Source organism: Chenopodium quinoa, unplaced genomic scaffold (assembly GCF_001683475.1).
Source record: "Chenopodium quinoa cultivar QQ74 unplaced genomic scaffold, ASM168347v1, whole genome shotgun sequence".
NCBI lineage: Eukaryota > Viridiplantae > Streptophyta > Magnoliopsida > Caryophyllales > Amaranthaceae > Chenopodium > Chenopodium quinoa.
In genome coordinates this window covers 4213437-4237870 of record NW_018744151.1, presented here as the reverse complement: position 1 = coordinate 4237870, position 24434 = coordinate 4213437, and the positions used below count along the sequence as shown (strand labels likewise).

The following is a 24434-nucleotide window of genomic DNA, read 5'->3' as shown; positions in this document are numbered from 1 at the left end:
GGCTTCCCGTATTCATAAGCTAACCACGAGCTCAAAACAAATTATCCTGCTACGAAGTTAATATTCACATAATTTGAGTGGATTAATTAATGCTGAGTATCCAAAACACATACGTATATTTTAATTTTTCTTTTGCCATTTACTTCTCTTAAACTATTTTTTTGTTTTCTTCTCAAAAAAATTCATCTTATATTCTAATGTTACAATCAAATCACAAATAAAAAAGGAATAATATAGATAACAAAATTGAAAAAAAATAAAATAATAAGTGTTGAAAAATTATGATTGGACAAGAATCATATATAATCACAAGACAAAACAATGCACACCACTCACTTACTATGGAGTGAGCTTGGATAAGGTTATCACGAACATCCCGCCATCTTTCAACACTCCCTCATCCTTTTCATTTTCTTCATCCAAACACACCCTTATTCTCCACAAGATCCTCTACACTCAATCCTACCTTCCATTTCCCTACTCCCTCAATCTCAACCGTCCATTTCTCAATCAAACCCCATCATTGGGTCCCTTATTCACGGTCCATTTTAATTAACATGAAATGGGATGTACTTGATAATAGTTTTCATAGAATCAAAACAAAATATCAACCGCTAGTTTTAAGCATTGTTTGGATTCCAATGCTTTAAAAAACTCTACCTCCACAAACTTAGCCATATATTCATATTCCTTAATAATTTCTAGTGTTTGTTTTTTGCTGAATTGTTCACTGTCTATTATGGAGTCGCGAGTATTGTCGCGGACTACGGCGATCGCCGCCCTCCCGAAGCTATTCCGGCCATCGAGAGAGGCGGCGAGTTTAGGTGTCGCCACCGGGGTGAAGACGCCGGTTGGATTGATTAAGGATGGTGGGAGTTTGACATGGGGAAGGCAGCTTAGGCCGGTTTTGTTGTTTGAACCGCTTCAATCCGGTTCGGTTTGTGGTGCTACTAGGAGGGAGAAGACAGCGGTTCAGCCGTGTCGTGCCGCTAGTGGTTCTTCCGGGTGAGGTTCGTTTAACTTCGTTCTGATCCGGTTCGTGTCGGGTTGTCGTGTTGGACTAATTTTTGTTTTGTTTTTGATCAGGGAAGCTAAGGTTGGGTTTTTGGAGAAGTATCCGGCTCTTGTCACCGGTTTTTTCTTCTTTATGTGGTATGCATTGCGTTGTTATTTTTGTGTTGTTCATTAGTGTTACTGTGTTAGCGGTTCAATTTAATTGATGTTGCTATTGTTAGGTGTTAGAAAGTCGATGTTAATGTCCGAAATTAATCAACCTCACACAGTCACATATTAGTATGTTAAGTGTAACAACTCTGTTAATATTTATGTATGTGAGATTGATCTATCGTGTTTTGCTTTGATTCAAAGATTAGGTTTATTAAAATAATAGTAATATTTAATAGGGACATAGAATGGAACTTATGACCAAACATTGGTGCTTTGGAGCTTGAAACTGATTCCCTTTTGTTAAAAAGTGTATAAGCTATCCTTAAATAATCTTGAACAAAATACAACCTCATAATTAGTCAATTCTATCTGATTACAATATCAAAAGCATCTGCATTTTATACAGTATTTTATCTATTTATGGCTAGAATTAAAGAATATTTATATTTTGGTCAAAACTCAAAAGAAATACGAAGTACTTGTATATATCTAGCTAATGAAAATTAAGGAGTAAGGATTTTCTAACGTGTGCAATTTCATTATTCTAATTTCTAACCAATCAAATTTGAAACATTAATTAAATTTATGTGCTGAACTTAAATTAAGAAAGAGAAACAATTTGATGTACTTAAAATACTAGTACAATTTATACAATAATTTAAGTGGCAGATAGACCAGAAACTTGCTGGTCTGGCCGGTAGTATCCAAGGTTTCAACTCAAAGGTTTTACTTTTATTTAATCGACAACTAGTTTTCGGCAAGAATCGTGCACATTTGCAGAAAATACACCATTTTGGTAGACCAAGACATACTTTGAACTGAATTTCTACCATTTGAATTAGTACTTATACGTTGAAATTCAATTCAATTCAATTCAATTCAGCTCGGTTGAGTTTAGCTCCTAATTTCCTTCTCTTATAAAATATTCATTTCAGTTCAGCTTAGCTTAGCTTAGCTCAGTTCAGTTGAGTTCAGTCAATGAGAACAAACCCTTAATTTTATAACTCTTATAATTAGTTTATTTTTTTTAACTGAGAGTGAGGGATAACTCAAGTAGTTAGAGCTCATCTCTCGATTCTTGGTGATACGACAGACAAACAAAGCATGCATCTCATTTAATCATTTAGATGTGATATTTTCCTCTCTTGTAATTTTTATAACTCGAACAAATATTTGAAGATTATAATTATAAATGATCTATAAATTTTTAGCAAGCAAATTAATTTAAATAAAAGAGAATATTCCAAGTAAACAGTAGAATAAAAATTTATAAGTAATGAATATTATAATCACGAAATTTATAACATCGATTAACATAGAGTAAATCATCATTTCATTAGTGGTAATTTTCGACTTTTTACTTTATTTTTTTTTAATTTTTTTTTAAATTTTTAACACATACACAAAATAGAGAAGAAAACATGGTAGGGTCACGCCAACTACATCGTTTTGTAAAATACGCCAAATATTTGTTTTTCTATATTTGTTTTTTTAGAAAAAATACGCCCTAAACATATGAGGATTTCAGTCAAGCTAAATTTGTTAAAATACATGATTAGATAACCGATGTACCAATTGATTGATTTGCTTTTCAACGTGCTTTACCTCCACTTCCCAATCGATTCTCAAATAAAGATATATTATAAATAATTTCAATTTAGAAAAATTAGTTTCAATTCTGTAAAAATAATTTCAATTAAAAAAAAAAACAATTACACCCAAACTTTTTCTACGCATTAATCATGCACTTAATTTTTAGTAGGGTTGATCCTCAAACATTTGCAATTTGGAGTTACAAAAGTTAAAAAATTGGTAATTATATTATTCCATACACAACTGCAAGTAGTTGTAAATTTATCAAAATTTCATATATTTAGTTATGTTTTACCAATGAATGAAATAGAATCTATAAATCATAGATTGAACATAGCATTAGGTTTTTTTTTTTGTTTTTGTTTTTTTACGAAAAACCTAGCATTTCGTTTAGATTCTTTAAATAATATGTTCATTAAAAAATTATTTTCATGTAAATCATCGATTTTCAAATGAAAATTTACAAAAAAAAAATATCTAAAGAAGAAATGATAGGAATTTTCTTAGAATTTATAATCAGTTGCATAAGTACTAGTGTTTTAATATCAATCACTCTAATCCATTTAATTTTTTCGGGTAGCATAATTCATTATTCTAGTGCATATTTTGATTCTTCAATAATTTAGCTTAATTTGCAAAAGTTAGAATGTTTAAAAAGAAGCAAAATGGCTTTACTTTTATAATTGTTAGTTACGGTTATTTTGTAACATGTGTCAACATTTAGAGGCGGATTTAAAATTTTATTGTGAAACAATAGTGAATTTTTTAAGATTTTTTTTTTGGTTGGCTAAATTTCATTATTTCTTATTTTTATTTTTTTTGGGCTAACATGTACTCATATGGTATCTCTTTATTCCTTGTGTAGGTACTTCTTGAACGTTATATTCAACATTCTTAACAAGAAGATCTACAATTACTTCCCATATCCTTAGTAAGTATTCTGCCCTTTTTCTGGTTAAATACTTCTTATTACTAAAAATAGTTTTTATTTTATTTTATTTTATTTTGTAACATTTTCTTGGCCAAACATAACTGAGTTGTGAGTCTTGTGACTTAAGATATTTGTGTGGTGTTGCAGCTTCGTGTCGGTGATCCATTTATTTGTTGGTGTGGTGTACTGTTTGGCTAGCTGGAGTGTGGGCCTTCCTAAACGTGCTGTAAGTTTATTTCTCCACAAAAGCCCGTTTACTTTTTATTTAGTCCAACTAGCTTAAATGTCCAATTAACTTTGTGGTGCTAATTGTTTCTTTTTTTTCAGTGTGAAATTTCTCCCACTACTTTTCTTTCTTCTAGGCTCCATACCTTTTGCTTAATCATGTTTAGCTGGAAATTTCTACCTCCATTTCGTAATAATTGCAACAATTTGACTTTGACTACACGTTTTACTAATACATAAAAAACTTATGTTGCTATGTAAAATATTATTGGATTAATCTTTATAGCTTTTGCTTAATCATGTTTAGCTGGAAATTAATACCTCCATTTCGTAATAATTGCAACAATTTGACTTTGACTACACGTTTTACTAATACATAAAAAAGTTTTGTTGCTATGTAAAATATTATTAGATTAATCTTTATGTGTATAATAGTATATTTCATTATATTAATCTTTTATACCTCTTAATAATATACAATTACATATACTAATGATTAAAGTTATGCATTGACACGTGTTCCAAACAATGTGAGTGTGACGAGTATTATGAAACAAAGAGATAGTTACTTGGGTGGATTTTGTTTCAAGTTTATCAAAAAATGAAAATTTCATATAAGTGAGGGAGGGGAGAGTTTGTGTTTGGTTTTGGGGTAGTACTTTTTAAAACAGCTTAAAATAGAAGTTAAGTAGTCTTTCATGAACACAGGTTAAAGTATAAGTTTGTGTTAAAAAGAAAAAAAAGAAAACAAACTATCAACTCAATTATCCATGAATTCCTAATGATAAGCTAGCATCTATACTATGGGATTTGTGCAGTATAACTGTATAAGAGATGGCTTAGCTTCCTGTTCTTCAGTAAGAGCTACAACCCATAGTGTTTTAGGCTCAATTGGTTTAAGGTGACTAGCAAATGAAGTATTTTGCATAAGAATTTGATTATCATAAGGTGCATTTAGTAATCATGCGGATTTCTGCTTAATATTGACCATAAATTTTACAGAAAGATATTCAGCATTCTAACAACGTGATAATTTTTTGATATGTTTGTAGCCTATCGACTCAAACCTTCTGAAGTTGCTCATTCCAGTTGCAGTATGTCATGCACTAGGCCATGTTACCAGCAATGTCTCTTTTGCTGCTGTTGCAGTTTCTTTCACCCACACTATTAAAGGTGACACTTTAAGTCTTTAACTCTAATTTCCATTATGCTAGCAGTATGCTACCATCCTTCCAAATGTGTCTTTAAAACTTCTGTGCAACTGGTGTGGATCGATATTATTTGTTGTGTAACTATATTTGTATTTATAGTCTTTATATGAATATGTGCTTCTATTTGGTATTGTGCAGCCCTGGAGCCCTTTTTCAATGCTGCTGCTTCTCAATTCGTTCTTGGACAGTCTATTCCCATTACTCTCTGGCTCTCCTTGGCTCCAGTTGTGATTGGTAGGTATCTCTTTATAGCTATCATCTTCATTATGTTAAACACAGGAAGGGTAAAGTTACTACTTAGTAGTGAGCTCTTTTAACTAAAAGATTTTTGTTGCTGATTTCTTTTAAGTAATGGATAAATATAAAGTAAAAGATAAATTACACAAATGCATAAAACTTATGCAAAAATACTATATAAAAGATTTGTCCAATGAAATCTTGTATACACTCTTACGAATGGTAACTTGTTGAGTGCAGGTGTTTCCATGGCTTCCTTGACTGAGTTATCATTCAACTGGCTCGGCTTCATCAGCGCTATGATTTCAAATATTTCCTTCACCTACAGGAGTATCTACTCAAAGAAAGCCATGGTTATGCTTCTCTTGCAACTTCTTCAATTACATCTGCATTTGGATTTCGCTTCCTAACAACTTATTAGTGTATTTGGCTTTCGCTTCATAACAATTTTTCTCCCCTTTTTTCAGACTGACATGGACAGTACTAATCTCTATGCCTACATTTCCATAATTGCTCTATTTGTGTGCCTTCCCCCTGCAATAATTGTAAGTACACAGAAATGTGTTTGTTCAGCAAATCTACTATTGTGTTTTCTTTTGATAAAATTGCGAGTTGTTCTATCATTCTAATTGTTGTTTTTTTTTGTTCATGTTTGCTATGTATGATGTATCCAGGTCGAGGGTCCTCAACTTATCAAGCATGGTTTCAGTGATGCCATTGCGAAAGTGGGGATGACCAAATTCATATCAGACCTCTTCTGGGTGGGAATGTTTTACCACCTCTACAACCAGGTCCATTTTCGTCCTCTTTTCTTTGTATTTTCAGTGATTTACATTATTTTCATGCTAACAAAGATATTTGACCTCTCTTCTATTTGCAGCTAGCTACCAACACCTTGGAGAGGGTAGCACCACTTACCCATGCAGTTGGCAACGTTTTGAAACGAGTGTTTGTCATTGGATTTTCCATCATCGCCTTTGGTAATTATCATTTTCAACCATTCGCTCCGTACAAAATCTTTCTTTGGGGAAAAAATGTTTCTTGGTGGTTTATAACTAACATGTTTCCCCTTGCAGGCAACAAGATTTCAACACAAACCGCCATTGGAACCAGCATTGCTATTGCCGGTGTAGCCATGTACTCTTTCATTAAGGCCAAAATGGAAGAAGAGAAACGAGTAAGACACACTTAACAGTTAACACCAGTCTAATGTCAAAATTGTTGTCCTGTAATAGCATTCAGACATTCAATTAACTTGATTCGAAATTGTTGTTTGCAGCAAATGAAGACTACTTGAGTAGAATGACTTGGCCCGAAACTGCATTTTCTTGGAAGGTGCTGTAGATGTGATAATTTTCCTTCCTGAAAAGGAGAACAACAAAAAAAATGTTGTAAAATTAATTTTTTTTCGTGTCAATTTATTCGATTTGGAGAATGAACCATTGCCAATCTGTAATCTTCTTGTATTCAATAATAAGCATATATCGTACTGTCTTTGGTCCCTCAACTCGAGGCAAGTGTTTGAATGGGCATTAGAGAAGAAGCAAATTGTTATGGTTGTCTTAGGAGATTTTGAAAGGTTAATCACATTACAGGTTACCCTGAATCATGGTGTTTTCTGATGGTTGAATACTTGAATAATTATATAGTTTAACATTCTCTAGTATGTTAAAAGTAAGTTTAAAAGGGTTAAATAAAAGAGTTGAGCTCGACTTCCTTTTATTTTGCCCAAACAATATGAATTTTTTGAATAGGATGTTTGCTTAAGAATTGGAAGTTGATGGCCTTGATTGCACTTCTATTTGATGATCATTAATATATAAAAAGTAATATTAATCCAAAACTAGTTATTGAAAAGATTTTATAGCTACAAACCTAAGAAGCGTATTCTGATTTGAACTATAGCTAGTAACCAAAAAAATATAAATTTTACCAAGAAAACAGTAACTATTTACTAGATAATTTATGCAATTATTGCAACTTTTCAATAACTTTAGTATGAAATATATCATATGTTTATGTATATATTCAGGTATTCTCGTGAAAATTACTAAAAAACAAGAATGAATTCACAAACGAACTATTAGCAAGCCCAAATGAGTCAATATATAGTTATTCAAAAATCCATATAAGGTCACTGGTTAGTGGTCACATAGCGACTTACTGCAACCGCAAGATTTGACCACATTTTAACTAGACTTAATTTACATTCCTACCGGATTCTATAACAAATTAGGGTAAAATCGCTTATAATGTTAGGGTTTTGCACGTGAACAATGAAGTTTGCGACTAGATTAATTTTGCGAGATTATCAAATTCTTATATGTGGCTAGCCACACCATGTGGCCAACTATCATGAGAGCTACTTCGTTAATGTTATAGGGGTTACTTGATTTAGCATTATAAGAATTACCGGTCAGTAAAGAGTTACTCAATCGGTAATATACAAGTTATTTTGTCGATGTTATAAGGATTAATTTGTTTTTTTCACAAGCGGCCACAGTAGCTAGTCGCATACAAAGAGGCTCTCTATTTTTTTCATTACGAGAAGAACAGAATTGAGAGGGAAAGTGGGAAGTCAAGACGTGAAGAGTAGCAGCAAAGTGGCAATGGCGATGACCTTACCAACGGCGTACCTCGCCATCGCATTCTTCCTCTCTCTCTTCTCCACTTCCAATGCTGTCACTGTTGATTCCACTGAGATCAACCATCCTCAATTTCAAAATCACCAAATTTGCTCAAATTCTGACACTAATTTGGAATGCGAAATCCAGGATATGAAGCTCAAAATTGCTCGATTAGGTATCTCTTCTCGATTTCTTCCTAATTTAACAATATTCATGATTGCTGATTATTACCTTTGTAATTTCGACTGTATTTGAGTGTTTTTGATTGGGATTAATCTGGAAATTTTCCGTACATTTGATTTGATTTGTGAGTAATTAAGTTCGATGATTGATGGAGCATAATATCATATTATTGAAAGTATTTTCATTATTAATTTCATTGATTTTGTAAATTGGTACAGTTCATCGCATTGTAATGTACAAGTACTTCGTAAATTGGCTTATAATTGAAAATTGATTCAAAATAGTGATATTTGAAGTTGCATTCATATTGTAGAATGATTTAATTTCTTGCAACAGAAGAAAGTTGTGAAACGACTAAGATTTTGAGTAGAAAGGAGAATAAGAATAGCTAAATTCTCTTGTAAATTGAAGTTTATGCTAATTTCTGATTAGTTTGCTTGAATGTTGACATTTATCTGCAATTTTGTCGGTTTCAAAGCTGATTTCAGTCCAACTGAGCAATGATACTCCGTAAAAATTATAAAAGTATATAGTAGTTTTATATTATGATTCAAAGTTCTCTGTGTTTTTCATTTCCTGCAATTTTAGAAACGATTGATAATATTTTGCTAGATTGATAAATAGATAACCCTGCTGATTGTCTTGATTCGAGGCTTTAACCAAAAATGGTGTGAAACGAATAATAAGGCTGCAATCTTCTGCAAATTCTGCTGATTTTGGCTTATCACTTTTCCTCAGCTTAAAGTTTGAAAAGATTAAATTATGTTATACCTTTCTGTGTACTGACTAATTTTGTTTTTCTTATGTTTGTGGTCACTTTGTTCATTGGTATATGAATTAGGTCACTTTGTTCATTGGTATGTGAATTATTGCAAAATTTGGAAATGTTATCATTTGACGTTGTTTTAAGTTCTGATTTGCTTATCATTCCTTGCAGACGTTTTAATTCCTATAGATATTTGTTCTGAATGATATCTACTCATATATGTTGTGGATCAATATTGCTACAGAACATTTGACTGAGATGACTGGCCAAGAACTCGACAGTAAAAGCCTTCTTATTGGAAATTGTGAGATGAAAATTGAGGAGCTTAGCCGTACTATACAACACCTGGATTCTGATTTGTCCAACTTAAAGGTCAGCAGCTTCGTACCTTTTTCCATGATCTGGAAGTTGTCAGTTGTTATTCCCTTCATTCCAAAATAGATTGTTAGCCACTTAGCCAAAATCTTTTGATCCTAAATGTTTGTTACTCTACAACATTAATGCATCGTTACATGTTTTTTTTACTTTTTTATTTTTTTAACATCAATAGAAGATTGTAGGTCATTTCATGATATCGATGTAATATTAGACACCACTTTGTCATGCTAATGCAATTTTAACTAAATTGAACTGAATTCCTTACAAGTGTATGGGATTAGAGGTGTATATCATTTACACATCTGCATTGTTGAGTTTGCTTGACTATACAAATATACCTATGTTGTCTTTGCGAAATTAGGAGGAAAGTTGAAAAGAGGTGAGAAAGCCATGATTTGCCAATGCAAATGTTTATAATGTGATAACGCTTGTATAAGTTTTTATGATTTTGTAATATGCTACATCAAGGCAGTGGCGATTCCAGGAATTTGTCATTATGGGTTCGGACTCTCGAAGTTCTCGAATATACCAGGTTTTTTTTTTTTTGGACTAGAAATATAGTTAGTTAACTGATGTTTATCCAAAAATATTATATACTACTCCCCCCGTCCCTAAACTACATTCCTCCTTTCTATTTTTGGTATTCCAAAATTACATTCCTCCTTTCTATTTTTGGTAAGTTTTTTTTAGTAAATCAACTCTCTTTTTCTGTTTTATATTTAATGCTTTCTCACTCATCCTTACCTAATCTCACTCATAATCCTTGTGCCAAATTACAATGAATATGATTGGTTAAAAATTTTCAATTAGGAGCATGTGATTGGTCCTTTTTTTTGCAAAGGATTGATGACATGTCATGAGTAATAACTAATCTATCTTTGTACTTCCCATTGCATTATCTAATTATTGTTATTTGTCTTATTCTTTCCTCCTTAATTTCCGTGTAAATTTCCAAAGAGGAATGTAATTTAGGGACGGAGGGAGTACTTCCGTTTCATAATTTTTGCAAGTTTGGAGTATTATTTTTAAGATATAAAATATTTCAAAATTGCAAAAAAATATGAAACAAAGATAATATAATACTTGTACAAAATAAAAGTATGATGGTGTAAAATAATACATGTATAAATTCTTTGATTTTAATGAAAAGGAAAAAAGTAATCCTAAGTATACAATAGTAAAATAAAAATAAATATAATATAATACTTTTTTTCAAAGGAAAAAAATATAAAATAATACTTGTATTAACTAAAAGTATGATGGTATAAACAGTAAAATACTAAAATAGGCTATTGTGTTAGGGTTTGGCAAGGGGTTTGATCCCGCGTCCCCATCTAAGAGAATACTTTGCACGTGAATTCTTTGACCGCTGAACCACAGAAGGTATAAATGATATAAGAAGTTGCATTTTTTATTTAACTTAGAATTCTTTTTCCCCTCTAAATTACGAATTTTCCCCAAATCCAGTATGGGTTCAGCTGAACCCATACTGGAATCGCCACTGCATCAAGACTGCATGATTTATGACCTTACCCATGCCTAACCAAATTAAAGTGCCTGAAGTGATAGTTGTTCTAGAGACTTTCCAACTATGCTGAGGAGCTCATCAACACTGCAAAAAGCTTCTTGATATTTCAGTGATTGGATGGCATCTAATAATCAAGTTCAGGCGCATTTAAAATTAAAACAATCAGGGGATTGAAAACTAAGCATATTTTCATAACTGTTCTAGCTACAGCTTCAACAAATTAAAATGGAAGGATCAATATGCAGCTTAGCAGTGTCTTGTTGGATTAGTACTTGTATTTGTAACTTGTTTTCTCTGCCTTGGCTTGGTCATTTACATTGATTAGCTAGCCATGTCTTCTAGATTGCTCTTTTTTACTGAGCTTTTCAGCTATAGTCTTAGCTTTCTATGTTTTCATTGCTTGTTGGTTCTCATGGTTGACACCTTAGCTGTGAAAGAAATATTTCCACAAAATGGATTGCTTCCATCTGTGTTAAACCTTGGCTGTGGATGGCAAAAAAGTGACTTTTGTATGGAAGATGCTCCCCTACATTTTTGGAGTGACCGGTGTCATTCTTCTACTTCTAGAGTTTTCCTTCTAGAGAGGATGAATACATTTGATATTTATTTCCCTCAAGTTAATTCATATAAATCAAATCTCATCACTGTGAACGTAATTGTGTGCATATTTTGAAAGGTAATATTGACATTAGCGCTTTAGGATTGAGCATTATATTTTAGTATATCGTAAATAGATATGGAAATTTTTAAATAGTTCAAAAGAGTAAACCTACCTACATCTTCAAGGAGACAACAAGGAAAACAAAAATTCTATTGTGTTTTTTCCATTTACACTGTCTTTAATGCAATCAAATTATCAAATACTATCTCAACCAGCCTTCTTTATTTCAGCAATGGATTGTCAATTTAGCCATGTCAACTATTTACTAGAGAATGTATATTAGTTATGCTAATAAAATCTGCAGTACATAAATGGATTCATTTTTATGCACATCCCAGTGTGTATTCTTGGTTGTTTTCTGCATACGTCATCCAAAGACCAAACAAGAACAACAAAAATGTTCCAACAAAAATCAAGATCCTGTTGCTCTGTAGATAAAGTGATTTTCTCTTGTAACAAATTGATGTTTTTTTACCACTAACTCATTATGCAAGTGTTTTTGGATGTCGGTTATCTATTAATGAGGCTGGACAGTGGTTCAAGGGTCTCAGTTATCTTGTATGATTGATAGAGGCAGCAAAATCTTCATGCGAGCCAGGATTTCTGTACCCTCCAAAATTTGAATGTGAAAGTTGTTTGGATGTATAGACTATAGAGCCTTGGTAGCGAGAGAAAGACAAATTGCCGAGCGCATGAAACCTAATAGAGAATGTATTTTAGTCATGATAATAAAATCTACAGTACATAAAGTGGGTTCATTTTTATGCATATCCAAATGTGTATTCTTGGTTGTTTTCTGCATGTCATCCTTCATCGTTTGGTTGATATAAATGATCGCTTATGAGTGTTGACTATCTTTTTGGCATAAAACTTTGCTGAATAATTTTGACCTATGGAAGCCTTTTTTTGTTTGATCTTGTCTAATGTGATTGAATGTTTACTATCTCTTACTGTATTAATGATTAAATAAGCTGGAAGCATTGGTGTTCGGATCGCGGGATCGGTATAAAGTTTATCATCTTTACTCATCTTGTAAAATAATTTGCAGGATGCACCAGACTATGAGGAAATGATAAATTTGCTTGAAGAACAGGTATGCTAAAGTTTATTGGTTTGGTCCACTTTGGTGCTTTTTAAATTGGGTTTTCCTTTTTAATGATCAATTGAAACCATTGAAAGGGAATAAATACCACTATATTTATTCACTTGGGCATCCTTAGGTACGAGAATTGGAGGCTGTCGTTAGAAGAAATGACTTGAACATCAGTCAATTGAAAGTCAGGGTTAAGGATGACAAGAGATCAGTGGAATCGCTTGCTTCAAAAGTTGAATTGGTAAGGCATAAGCTAGAACAGAGTAAATTCATCAATACATGCAACTGAAATGTTCTCTGAGACTGTATAGTCACTTTTGGAAAAGTAAAAATTCCGCTTGTCACATTGACATGAAAAGTTCATCCTGAGTAAGGCATATGCAGGCTTTATGGAATGAAAGCAAAGTTAAGAAGAGAATTTCACGAACATTACTGCCCAAACTAGCAAGCAAGTCTTTTTGATTTTCAAATAATACGAAATGCTTAAAACACTAGAATTTTCTGCCTGCAAATTGCCGTACATTCCATGTGTGCCAACAGGATCTGATTTAATTTTAATTGTTTTTCTAGCATGCTGCCCATGCAAGATACTATACAGTTTGTTTGTGACCTTTAAGGTTCTGATTGATGGTATATTCCAAAATACTTGTCAGTATCCTAAAGTTACAATGCCACTGAGATGTCCTCCTCTTGTAAATTATGTATGGAGTATATAAACTAGGTATTACTACTTTCTTATAAGAGACATTCAGGCTGTAATATGCCTTTGTTGTTACTGATTAACCGTTGAAATTGTTAAGCTATCATCGTACATTTCCTGGGTGACAACAGGTTTTTTGTTTTTTTTTTGTTTTTTATAAACAGTATGCCGTATCAGCTATTTCATTCCTAGCCTCATCTAATGGGCTACTGTTTCACAGATGGCAAAAATCATCCCAGAACTCTGGTTTCATGTTCAGAAGCTTGAGCAGGCTCGCGAAGTCATAGAAGTATGTCTCACCTAGCTGAAGTCTATGCTTTCTGTTCACTATATCTTTTATGCTGCCTACTGAGTTTATAACTTTTTGGCAGAGAAGAACAGGGGAGCTACGATGGCACTTACGCAATGAAAGATGTTTATTCTTTAAGGTTGTAGCTATGCACGTGTTTAAACTTTTTGTTTGATTCTTTCTCCCCCCCCCCCCTCTCCCTCTTTTCTGTGAAATTTGTATATGTTAAATGTGTAGTGCTTAGTGATTTAAATGGCAGCTTCCCTTTGACTACTTCTGTATGTTTTACATTTCCTTGGTTAACCTTTCTGTGTCTCTTGTAGTTTATTAACAAATTGCCTGGTAGAAGATATCATGATATGCTAGTTGCCTACTCTTCAGAAGCAATAAACCTACTAAGAAGATCATATACTGCTATCAAAAAGTATCACCATCAGGTTTGTCATCTCTGAATTGAGTCCCCTTCTCTTTATCATTCACTCTGTGGCCCTTTTTTTTTTCCTTTTTCTTTTTGGGGTGGGGGTTGGGAAGGGTGGGGAGGAGATTTTTCAGAATTGCTTGTTGATGCTTTGGCTCGAGTGATTTTATTTGTTAAAATATGCCTTGATTTGTTTGCTCCTATAAATAAATTTAATCATCAATATAGTTGATGGAAATCAATTCGATCAATCAAAAATTACTTAGTTCAATCAAACAAAATTCATGAGAATAGCAGATCTTACATGGGAACTAGTTACATCGTGTGATCTCCAGGCTTATTTCCTGAGGTTTTAACCTAGCCTATTCCATGACTTTATTTCACTCAAGATCAATAAAACATCTTCTTGCTTGCCGGTGGACCTAGCTCACACATTTTTAGTGAAGCATGTTTGTGTTGTTCTTGTTTATGTTCCTTGCATCTGTGTAATAGATTGATATTCCTCATGCTAATAACAGTAAAATAAAGAGAAAGATTGTTTGGTAAATTAATTTGTAAAGAAGAAATAAGAAAGATGGAAGCTTTACTATTGGTTGATAATGCTGGAAGGGTTACAAAGGATTAGTTAATAGCTTAAGGATATTACTCTCAATAGTGATTTTGCTCATAACTCTCCAATGAGTGACTTGAGGTCACAACTCTCAACAAGTTTCAATCCAATTTCTGCCTACCTTCTTCTTTCTACCCTCCCTCTATTTATGCTAAGGTTACAAACTACTAACCTAATAATACTAGATTTACCAAATTGCCCATACTACATTTGATAACTACTAACATACTAAACTACCCATAATACCCTCCCTTAAGTCACTTCATTACTATCTGTTACAACAGCAATCCTTAACACATTGTTTGGATTGAGAGAATTGGAGGGAAAGGAAGAGAAGGGAATAGAAGGGATTCATCCCCCCCTTCTTTGGATACCTTTTGGTAGGAGGGAAAGGAAGGATCCATTTCCCTTCATCTTTCATAAAACAAATCCTTCCAATGCTGGAAAGATTTGGAGGGAAAATGTGACCTTACCTTCTCCCTCCCCTTCCATTCCTTCCCCTTCCTTCTTTTTCCCTCCCCCTCCCTTTCTCTTCTACTTTGTTATCAATCAAACCGTAGAGATAGACTACTTGTTTGTGAACTTGTTATGACTCAACTTACATAGCTTTTCCTTGCTACCATTAACAAACATCTCTTGTATATTTTCCCTAGAAAGATAATGCAAGGCAAGCCCTTAGTTACAAAACTCAAGTGGTGATTAGGATTTTTGGCTAGCAATTTCTTCACCGTAGGTACCTGCCTGCTGATAATGATTCATATTTAGCATTTTCAGAAAATTTATTCATATCAAGCCAAAGGGACATGGATTACCTAAAACATAGTACCCCTATTAAGCACAATTTATTTATGTGAAAATTACTAGATTTATTTTTTCTTTAGGACCTAAACCATGTGGCCTGGTGTTGGAAGTAGTATCTTACAATCTAGCATCCAACTTTCATCTTGAAATGAGGATTTGATTCTTATTGGATGTGGGAGTATTTTCCCAATCTTTTACTCCCCAGTTCCCACCTCATGACCTCAGATGTCGTCCTAGTTCCTACTTTATTTCTTAATTTTTGGTCATCTATTTCGATTTTCGAAGTACAGAGAATGAAATGCAAAACAAGTAAACTAGAAAAAGGTGTGACATAGCTCCAATCACTTTTCTAGTACATATCAACATAGCTCCCTTGATTTTCTCTGACTACAGTAATTTGAACCCTCTGCTCTGCTATTTTATTTACCCTAGTCTGGCAGAAGCTATTTTAACAGTTTTTCATTACAAGTGAGACTAATCTCATCTATTCAGTTTCAGTGGTAGGTGAACTCACCACATGGACTTACTAGGACTTTTAAGTTCAATAGTCTCTTAAATATCAATGTCGGATTAGAGGCTTATCACTTACGAAGTATGTTATAGTCTGCTAAATCACTAAAGCTTTATAGCCTATCATTTGGCAAGCCATGATCAAAGAATTACTAGATTGGTTTTTATTGAGCTATACATCAAAGTATGTAACTTGATCTGGTTGAAGCTTACATCTCATAATAAGGCAATATGAGCTGGAGCTAATGTGATTTATGTCCAAAATTAAAATTATGCATGAAAAGCATGCTGTGTTTGACATTAGATTGAATAACTGAACTCTGATAGATTTCAGGCTTTCTTGTTGGGTTTAGGATACTAATGAATTCTGGTTTCTGATTTGAGGCTAGTTCTGTGCTTCTGTCACATATTATGTATAATGGTAATAAATTAGTAAAATCGATGTTGATGAGATTTGACCAAAAAATCAGATTCAGCTTATTATTCTTTAATGGAGAAAAAATCACTATGCTTTTTCTCTTACTTGTTTATTTGGCAGTTGTAGACAGTAGCCAGGTGCGCTTATAGCCTTAGTTTGACGTGCACCTGAACTGAGCATGCTTTCCTACTGCTTTCTTGACATTGAGCTTTTGTATACTATATTTCGTTGTGTGCTTGTTGCTAATAGATATGCTTATAGTTGCAAGGTTTTCTCAGACAAAAGATGGAGATAAATGATTTTACTGCTGTTTTTGCCAGTGAAGAGTTGGTGTTCTATCTGGTAAGTTAACTTACTTAACTATGGACCCTTAATAAACAAGTTGTCTCATAATTGAACTGATATTTTTGAGTTGGCTTATTCCAGGTGTCTGTTGTAGTTGTATTTCCTACCATTCTTTTTCTGAGATGGTTGTTATCAGTTTTTTTTTCTCTGGTAAGTTTATGATGAGCCTGGATTTTTACAATTCTTTGTCGTGATTGAGCTGAAGCAAATTTCGAGTTTGCTTATCGTAGGCATCTTCTGTGGCTGTTTTCCTGCTTACACTTGCCATGAGCGTGTTGTCGTTGGTGCCTTTTCTGGTAAGTCTAATGTGGATCTTCTTGTTTGTTGAATACTCTCTCGTAGTCATAATTAAGCTGGAAGCTGATCTTAAGTTGGATTTAATTCAGGTTTCTGCTCTAGCTGTTTTCTACCTCTTGTTTGCTTTGAGATGATTGTTGCCACACTGAAGATAACTAAGAACAATGCACATACAGAAGAACCCTAGAAGAAACGACAATTTTGGCGTTGATAATACGTAATTCAGGATTATAGGTTGTAGGCTAAATATATCATTACTGCTATACGCGAAATTTCAGTGTAACAATGTTAATGTGCAGACTATTACAGATTGTACAGTGTTTTGCAAAACATGTTCTCGTGATTATCATATTGCGGCGGTTGAATTCAGTCTGTCTCAGCACATGGAACACAAGTAACATTACTAGGAGGAAGCCTTTTGCAAGCTTATTATATAAGAAAGCTGCAAACAAAGAAAAATATGGATTATGTCAGTCTGTTAGGCTTGCCTTTTCACTTTTCTTCTTGTTTCAGGTATCATTCTTCTTACAGTTTCTTCAACCCTCCTGAGCTATTGAAGAAATCTAATTAATGAAATTTTACTTGGTCCTTCGGTGATCTATCCATGTTTTAGTTCAAAATATGAAGTATTAATAAGCGTGCAAGTTTAGTAAACACTAGCTCAATATCAAGCTTATTAGAAGAATAGAAGACACATGTAAAAATAAGTAAAAATAAGCTTATTCAATTCAATCAAGTAAAAATAAGTATCTGTTAAGTAAGGGTAAGAACTTTCAGACACAAGGACATTGTCCTAATTTAAATGTGGACACTAGTGAGAGGGAACGACATAAATGGAACATATTCCTAATTTTAGATAGTTCTACTCGAATTGCAAGTATTATGTCGTAAAAATACTTTACACACATTTTAAGCGAACTTGATTGTTAATCTTGTTAAAATGTTATTTAAAGCCTATTTATAGCACATACTTCTTTTCGTTCCTTTTATTTCTATATTTTCTATGGTTTTGTGGTTAAAGATGATTGAAGCATCTAAATAAGCATTGAAGTGTAAAGTAAGGAATTTATGTCCTCGTGTGAGTGTCGAGTGTCCAACCCGGATACAAAATAGAGTCGAAATAGCGTACTTTGACATGACACAATGTGTAGCACGGCATACATCCAACCATAAGACATACATGGTGGGCACGAGGCATAACCCAAAACCATCTTACACTGGACTAATGAATACAAGAGTGGACGTATGGAACAAAAAATTCAAACCAATCCTCTCACTCAATACTTTCATTTCTAGCTTTCTCCCAAAGCAACAAAAATGGAGGATACAACATGGGAGCAAAAATTCACAGCCCTAACACACATCTTAACAAACCCAACTACAAACCCATCACTCCACTCTCAATATTTCATTGCTAACCAAATCCCCTGTTATCTAAACTGGGATTTCCCACCTTTACTCTGCCCCAAATACCAAAACAACCCAACATTCAACTTAAAATGGAGTTTCTCTCTCTTCCTTAAAAGATTAAGGGCACCTCCTATTTCTTGGAGGTCAAAGTGCCCTTACAGTCAACCCCCACCTCTGATTTTGGGCAAAGGAGTTGAAGAAGCTAAATGGGATGATGAAAGTAAAAGATTGTATTTCAGGAAAAGATTGTTTAGAAAGAAGCTAGTGAGTGAAGTTAATCCTTTGATTCCAATTTTGGTTCCTAATGTCTTGTTGGTTTGGGTCCTCTTTTGGGGTCCAATTCCTCTCGATGATCCTTGAAGGTGTTTGATAATGTTGGTTGATGAAACTTTTTTTTTTTCCTTCTTTGTTTTTGTGTATGTGGTGGAGAAACTCTCTTGGTTGCGTTGATAATGTTGAGTTGTTGACAACTTGCACATTGCAAGTTTTATTAATATTGTCTTCTTTTATTAATATTGTCTTATTTAGAAATTTGCACAATTATATAATGTACTCCGTAACATATTGTTATACTCTTTTATCAAAAAAAAAAAAAAAAAAAAAAACATATTTGTTATACTCCTAATAATAATAATAATAATAATAATAATAATAATAATAATAATAATAATAATAATAATAATAATAATAATAATAATAATAGTTCTAGGTACATGATATTAAAAATATATTTGTAATACTCCGTATTTAAGAAATAAAAATAGAGATATAATAAAATGTCACTTCAACGTCTTTTGAAGTATTTATTTTCTGTTTATTTCATTTACTTTTTACATAATTTCAATCAATATAATTAAAATATACGAAGTATATAGTTTTAACTATATTAAAAATATATAGATTTAGGGTCAAACAAGAAGAATGAGAAGGATTTTTTGTGCATAATTTGTACTAAATGTGCAAAAAAATATTTGGCTCAAATTTGATGTGCATATTTTTTGAACAAATGTGCATATTTTTCGTTTTTTCAGGAAATTAAATTTTTTTATTAGGTTGAAACACAATTATGCACATTCAATATAAAAAAGGACATTTTGTGAGAAACTACCTAATAAAGCCTAAATTTTGTGAGAAACTACCTGATAAAAAAAATGTTGTAATAAACTACCTAATAAAAGATAAAATGTTGTAATATACTACCTTTGACCAAAATTCCACCGTTAACTTAATTTTAGGATGTTGATCCACCTTAGAACACCCCCAAAACCACCGTTAGGGTTGGTTTTCAAGGTGGTAATGTTATTTTCGGGGTGGTTGGAGGATATTTTGAGTTGGTGAGGGTAGATTAGTGCTTCGGGATGGTGGTTTTTAGGGTTAGAGGTGGTGGCTTTGGGGTTGGAAGGTGCTTTAGATGTGGTGGAGACGATTTCAAGCAAGTTGTGTTAGTTTTGGGAATGAAAACGGTGGTTTTAGAGTGTTTTGAGGTCAATCAACGGTGAAAATTCGGTATAGATAGTATTTTACAACATTTTACCTTTTCTTAGGTAGTTTTTTACATCATTTTACCTTTATTAGGTAGTTTATTACAACATTTTTTTAATAGGTAGTTTCTCGCAAAATATTGGTTTTATTAGGTAGTTTTTGACAAAAAGCCCAAAAAATGCACATTTAGTGTAAAATATATGTACATTTGTTCCTTCTCATCCTTCTCATTTTAAGGTCCTTCTCATTGGATCTCAACTATATTCTATTAGAAAAAAAAAATGTTGAATGCTAGATTATACTACCTTAAAATGAGAAGGATATATCTAATGTTTATAAGTGAGACAAACATTTCAAATGGGAAGGAGCTTTATGCACTTTTATACTACTTCGTACCATATATACTACCTTCGTTTCATATTATTTGCAACGACTATGTCAAATCAAATCTCTTAATAGCTCCAAATAGGATTATTAAAAAAATTAATAGTAAAAAAATTTGTTGGATTTATTTGAACAAATTCCTAATTAATATTGTACAATCACATTGCATTGAACTCAATTTTTTTAAAAGTAGGTTAACGATGTTAGGATCCAAACTACAAATTAAAATATGCGGGTGTTCAGGCTCCTATTTGGTACTTGGCAAGTACTTAGGGCATGTTCTCATACGTTTATTATCAGTTCATTTCGGCTCAGCTCAGCTCAATTCAGTTCAGTTCAGCTGAGTTCAGTCAATGAGAATAGGCCCTTAGTTGGTATAAGTTATTTTAACTGTTTGATTAGCTATATGACCGATTACATTAAATGATTTGACTAACTCCTTAAATCATCTATCTTATCAAATGCTAAAATAGCTTATAGCTCTTTCTAAAAAAAAATTATAAAAAAAAAAAAAAAAAAAAAAAAAAAAAAAAAAACTATCTAACTTAATAACATTAAAATAATAAATAAATACAAATATTACATAACAAAAAATGGTATGACTTTTTTTATTCATATGGTGAATTTTGTGATTGTCTTAAAATTGGAATCTTGATATAAGCATTAGTATAATTTATAATTTCTAGAAGAGAAGGATACACATGACACACATATATACTTGATTTAGATCATTTATTTAAAAATATATTATTACTAGTATATGGCCTGGATAGTGCCCAGAATTGCTACGCTGAATGTCATATCATAACTTATCGAAATAGTAATCAACGATTTATTAAATATATAAATCAACTAAGAATAACAAGTCATATAATATTTCAAAGATATATATATATATATATATATATATATTTATTTATTTATTTAATTTTTTTTTATAAGATGCCAAACAAATTATTATAGTTAATGATTTCAAAGATATTATTGTGAAGTACTCCTTCCGTCCCTAAATACAATGCCTCTTTTAAGCAATTATTCCTCACATAATAAAGAGAAAGAGGCATTGTATTAAGGGACGGAGGGAGTACTTAATTTTGAAATGGGTAGTTTTAGGTTGTTCTTTTATTTATTTATTTATTTTCTTTTTTTTGGCCAATAATAACACAACACGTGGCTTATGGGCCCACTTAACGGATTCCTAAAGGGAATCAGTTAAGTGGTGGTAATACCAAATTTTTGGAAATTTATTTGGTGTTAAAATCCATTTTTTTATGGGGGTGTTAAAATCAATTGTTGCGTTTTTGTGAGGTGCTAAAATCTAAAATTTCCTAAAATTTACTACTCCGTTGGAGTGATTTTTGCTGTCTACAAGACTATTACGATCTAGGGGTGAGCATGGGACGGGTACCCGTACCGTTAGTGCTAACAGTTCGGGTACCCGATAACCAAAATCACTAAAAGTGATACCCATAATCGGAACCAATAAGTTCGGGTACCTGGATTTTGGGTACCCGAATTTTCGGATCGGTTATCGGGTCCCCAATAAGATATCCAATAATGATAATTAAACTTAATTATGTAGTTATTATGATATAATTTATAACTAATTAAAAAAATACCATATGATCTTGACCATATTATTAATAATGTTACTAATCATTGATATTATAAAGTGATTATGAAGTAAAGTAAAATTTTAGATTATGTTAATAGATTTAAGTAGGGAAAAAAACAAAAAGAATGCTTATCGGATCGGATCGGGTAACCGTTAATTTTAAAATGATACCCATAATCATACCCGATAACAATTTATCGGAACAGATACCCGAACCGTTATGGTTATCGGATCGGGTACCCTAATTTTCAGAACGGATTTTCGGGTAGTTTTGCTCAACCCTATACGATCAATGAAGAAGTGAAAATCCTAGCTTTTATTTCTTTCCTTCTTGTTATAGGTCACCTCTTTATAATTACATGAATGTTGGGCCATTGTATATTTGTATAGTTTTCTTATTATAAGTTATAAACACACACCAAACGACCCAAGCCCAATAGTCTCCACTCTTTTTTCTTCACTAAACAACCCAACTCATTTTCCTCTTAGCCCATTATACCTCATTAGTTATTTATAGGGATGTACAAAATCCCTAAACAATTGAACCGAATATGCAGCCAACTTAACCAAACTACTAGAGTACTAGGATTAGGAACGATTTTTTAAATCTTAAGAGATATCTTGTACATTACAATTATGTCTGATTTAGTAAAGATATTAAGAGATAGAGATATCATGCATCTCTTGGTATCTTGGCCATTGTGACATACTTCATCCGTTTCTATTTAGTTGACACGTTAAATTTAGGCACATATATTAAGGAGAGGAGAGAGAGTGAGAGAGAATGAAAAAGCAAGTGGGGTAGCCTGTAAATACAAGGTAAAAAATTTACCCCAAAGGAAAACGTGTCAATTAAAAAAAAACTTCCTAAAAAAGAATACATGTCAACTAAAAAGAAACGGAGGTAGTATATGTTAATATTGTGAGAATACCTTTGATATTACTCTATTTTTTTTTTTTTTTTGGTGTTTAGAGAGACGCAAGTATAGGTGATGAGAACTGATCCTCAAATCACCTAGAATCGGGAGGAGAGCTCTAACCACTTGAGCTACTCCTCACTCTTTGATATTACTCTTTATAATCGTAAATGTGTACTTTGTATCTTAATAATATTATATAATCTTATTTACTTCTTCCTTTTTTATTTAATTGACACGTTTAATTTAGGGGAGAGGAGAGGGAATGATAAAACAAATGAGGTAGACTAATAAATACAAAATATAAAAACTTACCAAAAAAAAAATTGTCAACTAAAAATAAACTTCCTAAAGAGGAATAAGTGTCAACTAATAAAAAAAACACTTTTATTCTCTCTCAAGCATTGACTTAGATATCGGAGATTCTGAATAGATATTCTTGAACACCCCCAACCTCAATTCAATCTCCTTTCAAAAAAAAGTAAAACACAAGCAACTAGAACAAAAGCCTTTCAAATTCTACATGAAATTAGGGTCTGTTCTGAGTTATTGAACTGAACTAAACTGAACTGAGTTGAAATTAAGAGTCTGTTCTCATACGTTTATTTTCAGTTCAGTTCAGTTCAACTCCTAATTTCCTTCTCTTATAAAATATTCAGTTCCGTTCAGCTGATTTCAGTTTATTAGAACATGTCCTAAGTCCAAGAGAACATGCCCTTAATCCCTAACTTTAGCGAATGTTGTATAAGATAGGTTGAATCAACATCACTTTTTATCAGGGGCTCCCTTAAGGAAAAGTACGAAAAAGTACTGTAATTTCACTTTGTATTACTCTTCTTTGAATGTTAAGCAACAAATTAAGGCAATCATACCCTCCGTTCATCACGCAAGAACTTCGCACGCAACCCAAGACATGAAAAATAAGAGGTGGTTGTGCATAGAGTTAGTAAAAGTTAGTAACCCTCTATAATTTGGGTCATCAATCACACATATTTTGTCCACCGAATTAAATATAAATCACTCCTGCATTCAAGCAGAGAAATATTTCAAAAAGGAATTGAAAGACTTTTTTACATTGTACAAATTAAATTAATTAGTAATCATAAATTAATTTTCTATACTACTAATTACTAAACATAGTACTTGTAATGTTTTAGTATTGTTTTGACAATGACTAAAGTCAATCGTATTGTTTAATTTACTTCAATTCCATGCATTCATTATTTGTTGGTTAGTTAAAAGCTGTTGAAATATTAGGTTTTGAAATATTGCATGGGTGAGGGTTGATGAACTAAAACCTGGTATGTACAAAGTCATGACACTATATTGTGACACTCCAATATGTCTGAATCCCATGTTAAGGACTTACGGTACGTGCTAAGCTAAGTACTCCGAAAGAATTTATTAGTGTTGATATTTTGTACACCTACTCATTACACTACTTAATCTTTTATTGTCACCTCTAATTATATGTGATTATTTGAGATAGAATTGTTGTGGTTCATGTTATGGACATTATCATGCTTTAAAAAAAAAAAAGTAATTAGGCTCCTTGCCAAATTAATTATGAAACTCTTATTAAGAAATTGGTGCTAGAAGGGCCAAGAAATCTAGAATCACTATCCAATGGCTTTCAAT

General features: G+C 32.5%; 3 protein-coding genes across 3 annotated transcripts; all 3 read left to right on the top strand.

The window, feature by feature from the left end:
- The first annotated feature begins 344 nt into the window (after positions 1 to 344).
- LOC110693671 (triose phosphate/phosphate translocator, chloroplastic-like) lies at positions 345 to 6907 on the top strand. Its single transcript, XM_021870831.1, has 12 exons — positions 345 to 1005; positions 1087 to 1152; positions 3626 to 3691; positions 3839 to 3917; positions 4969 to 5089; positions 5266 to 5361; positions 5605 to 5717; positions 5832 to 5909; positions 6039 to 6155; positions 6245 to 6344; positions 6441 to 6541; positions 6644 to 6907. Exons 1-12 carry the CDS (start codon positions 740 to 742, stop codon positions 6659 to 6661), a joined length of 1221 nt encoding a protein of 406 aa, XP_021726523.1. The 5' UTR covers positions 345 to 739; the 3' UTR covers positions 6662 to 6907.
- Positions 6908 to 7816: 909 nt separating this feature from the next.
- Positions 7817 to 17357, top strand: LOC110693670. Its single transcript, XM_021870830.1, has 11 exons — positions 7817 to 8166; positions 9185 to 9312; positions 12556 to 12600; positions 12728 to 12841; positions 13521 to 13589; positions 13672 to 13728; positions 13913 to 14026; positions 16608 to 16688; positions 16773 to 16841; positions 16922 to 16987; positions 17078 to 17357. The coding sequence occupies exons 1-11, from the start codon at positions 7974 to 7976 to the stop codon at positions 17120 to 17122; spliced, it is 981 nt and encodes a 326-aa protein (XP_021726522.1). The 5' UTR covers positions 7817 to 7973; the 3' UTR covers positions 17123 to 17357.
- A 948-nt stretch (positions 17358 to 18305) lies between these two features.
- LOC110693722 lies at positions 18306 to 18758 on the top strand. Its single transcript, XM_021870896.1, has one exon. The coding sequence runs from the start codon at positions 18306 to 18308 to the stop codon at positions 18756 to 18758; it is 453 nt and encodes a 150-aa protein (XP_021726588.1).
- Positions 18759 to 24434: the final 5676 nt, after the last annotated feature.

What these genes read in the sequence shown, in the direction of transcription:
- LOC110693671 (XM_021870831.1), top strand. Translation starts at nt 740, where the DNA reads ATGGAGTCGCGAGTATTGTCGCGGACTACGGCGATCGCCGCCCTCCCG. An exon ending in TTTCACCCACACTATTAAAG is followed by an intron (nt 5,090 to 5,265) that starts GTGACACTTTAA and finishes GGTATTGTGCAG; the next exon opens with CCCTGGAGCCCTTTTTCAAT. An exon ending in ATTTTCCATCATCGCCTTTG is followed by an intron (nt 6,345 to 6,440) that starts GTAATTATCATT and finishes TTCCCCTTGCAG; the next exon opens with GCAACAAGATTTCAACACAA.
- LOC110693670 (XM_021870830.1), top strand. Translation starts at nt 7,974, where the DNA reads ATGGCGATGACCTTACCAACGGCGTACCTCGCCATCGCATTCTTCCTC. An exon ending in TAAATTTGCTTGAAGAACAG is followed by an intron (nt 12,601 to 12,727) that starts GTATGCTAAAGT and finishes GGGCATCCTTAG; the next exon opens with GTACGAGAATTGGAGGCTGT. An exon ending in TGTCGTTGGTGCCTTTTCTG is followed by an intron (nt 16,988 to 17,077) that starts GTAAGTCTAATG and finishes GATTTAATTCAG; the next exon opens with GTTTCTGCTCTAGCTGTTTT.
- LOC110693722 (XM_021870896.1), top strand. Translation starts at nt 18,306, where the DNA reads ATGGAGGATACAACATGGGAGCAAAAATTCACAGCCCTAACACACATC.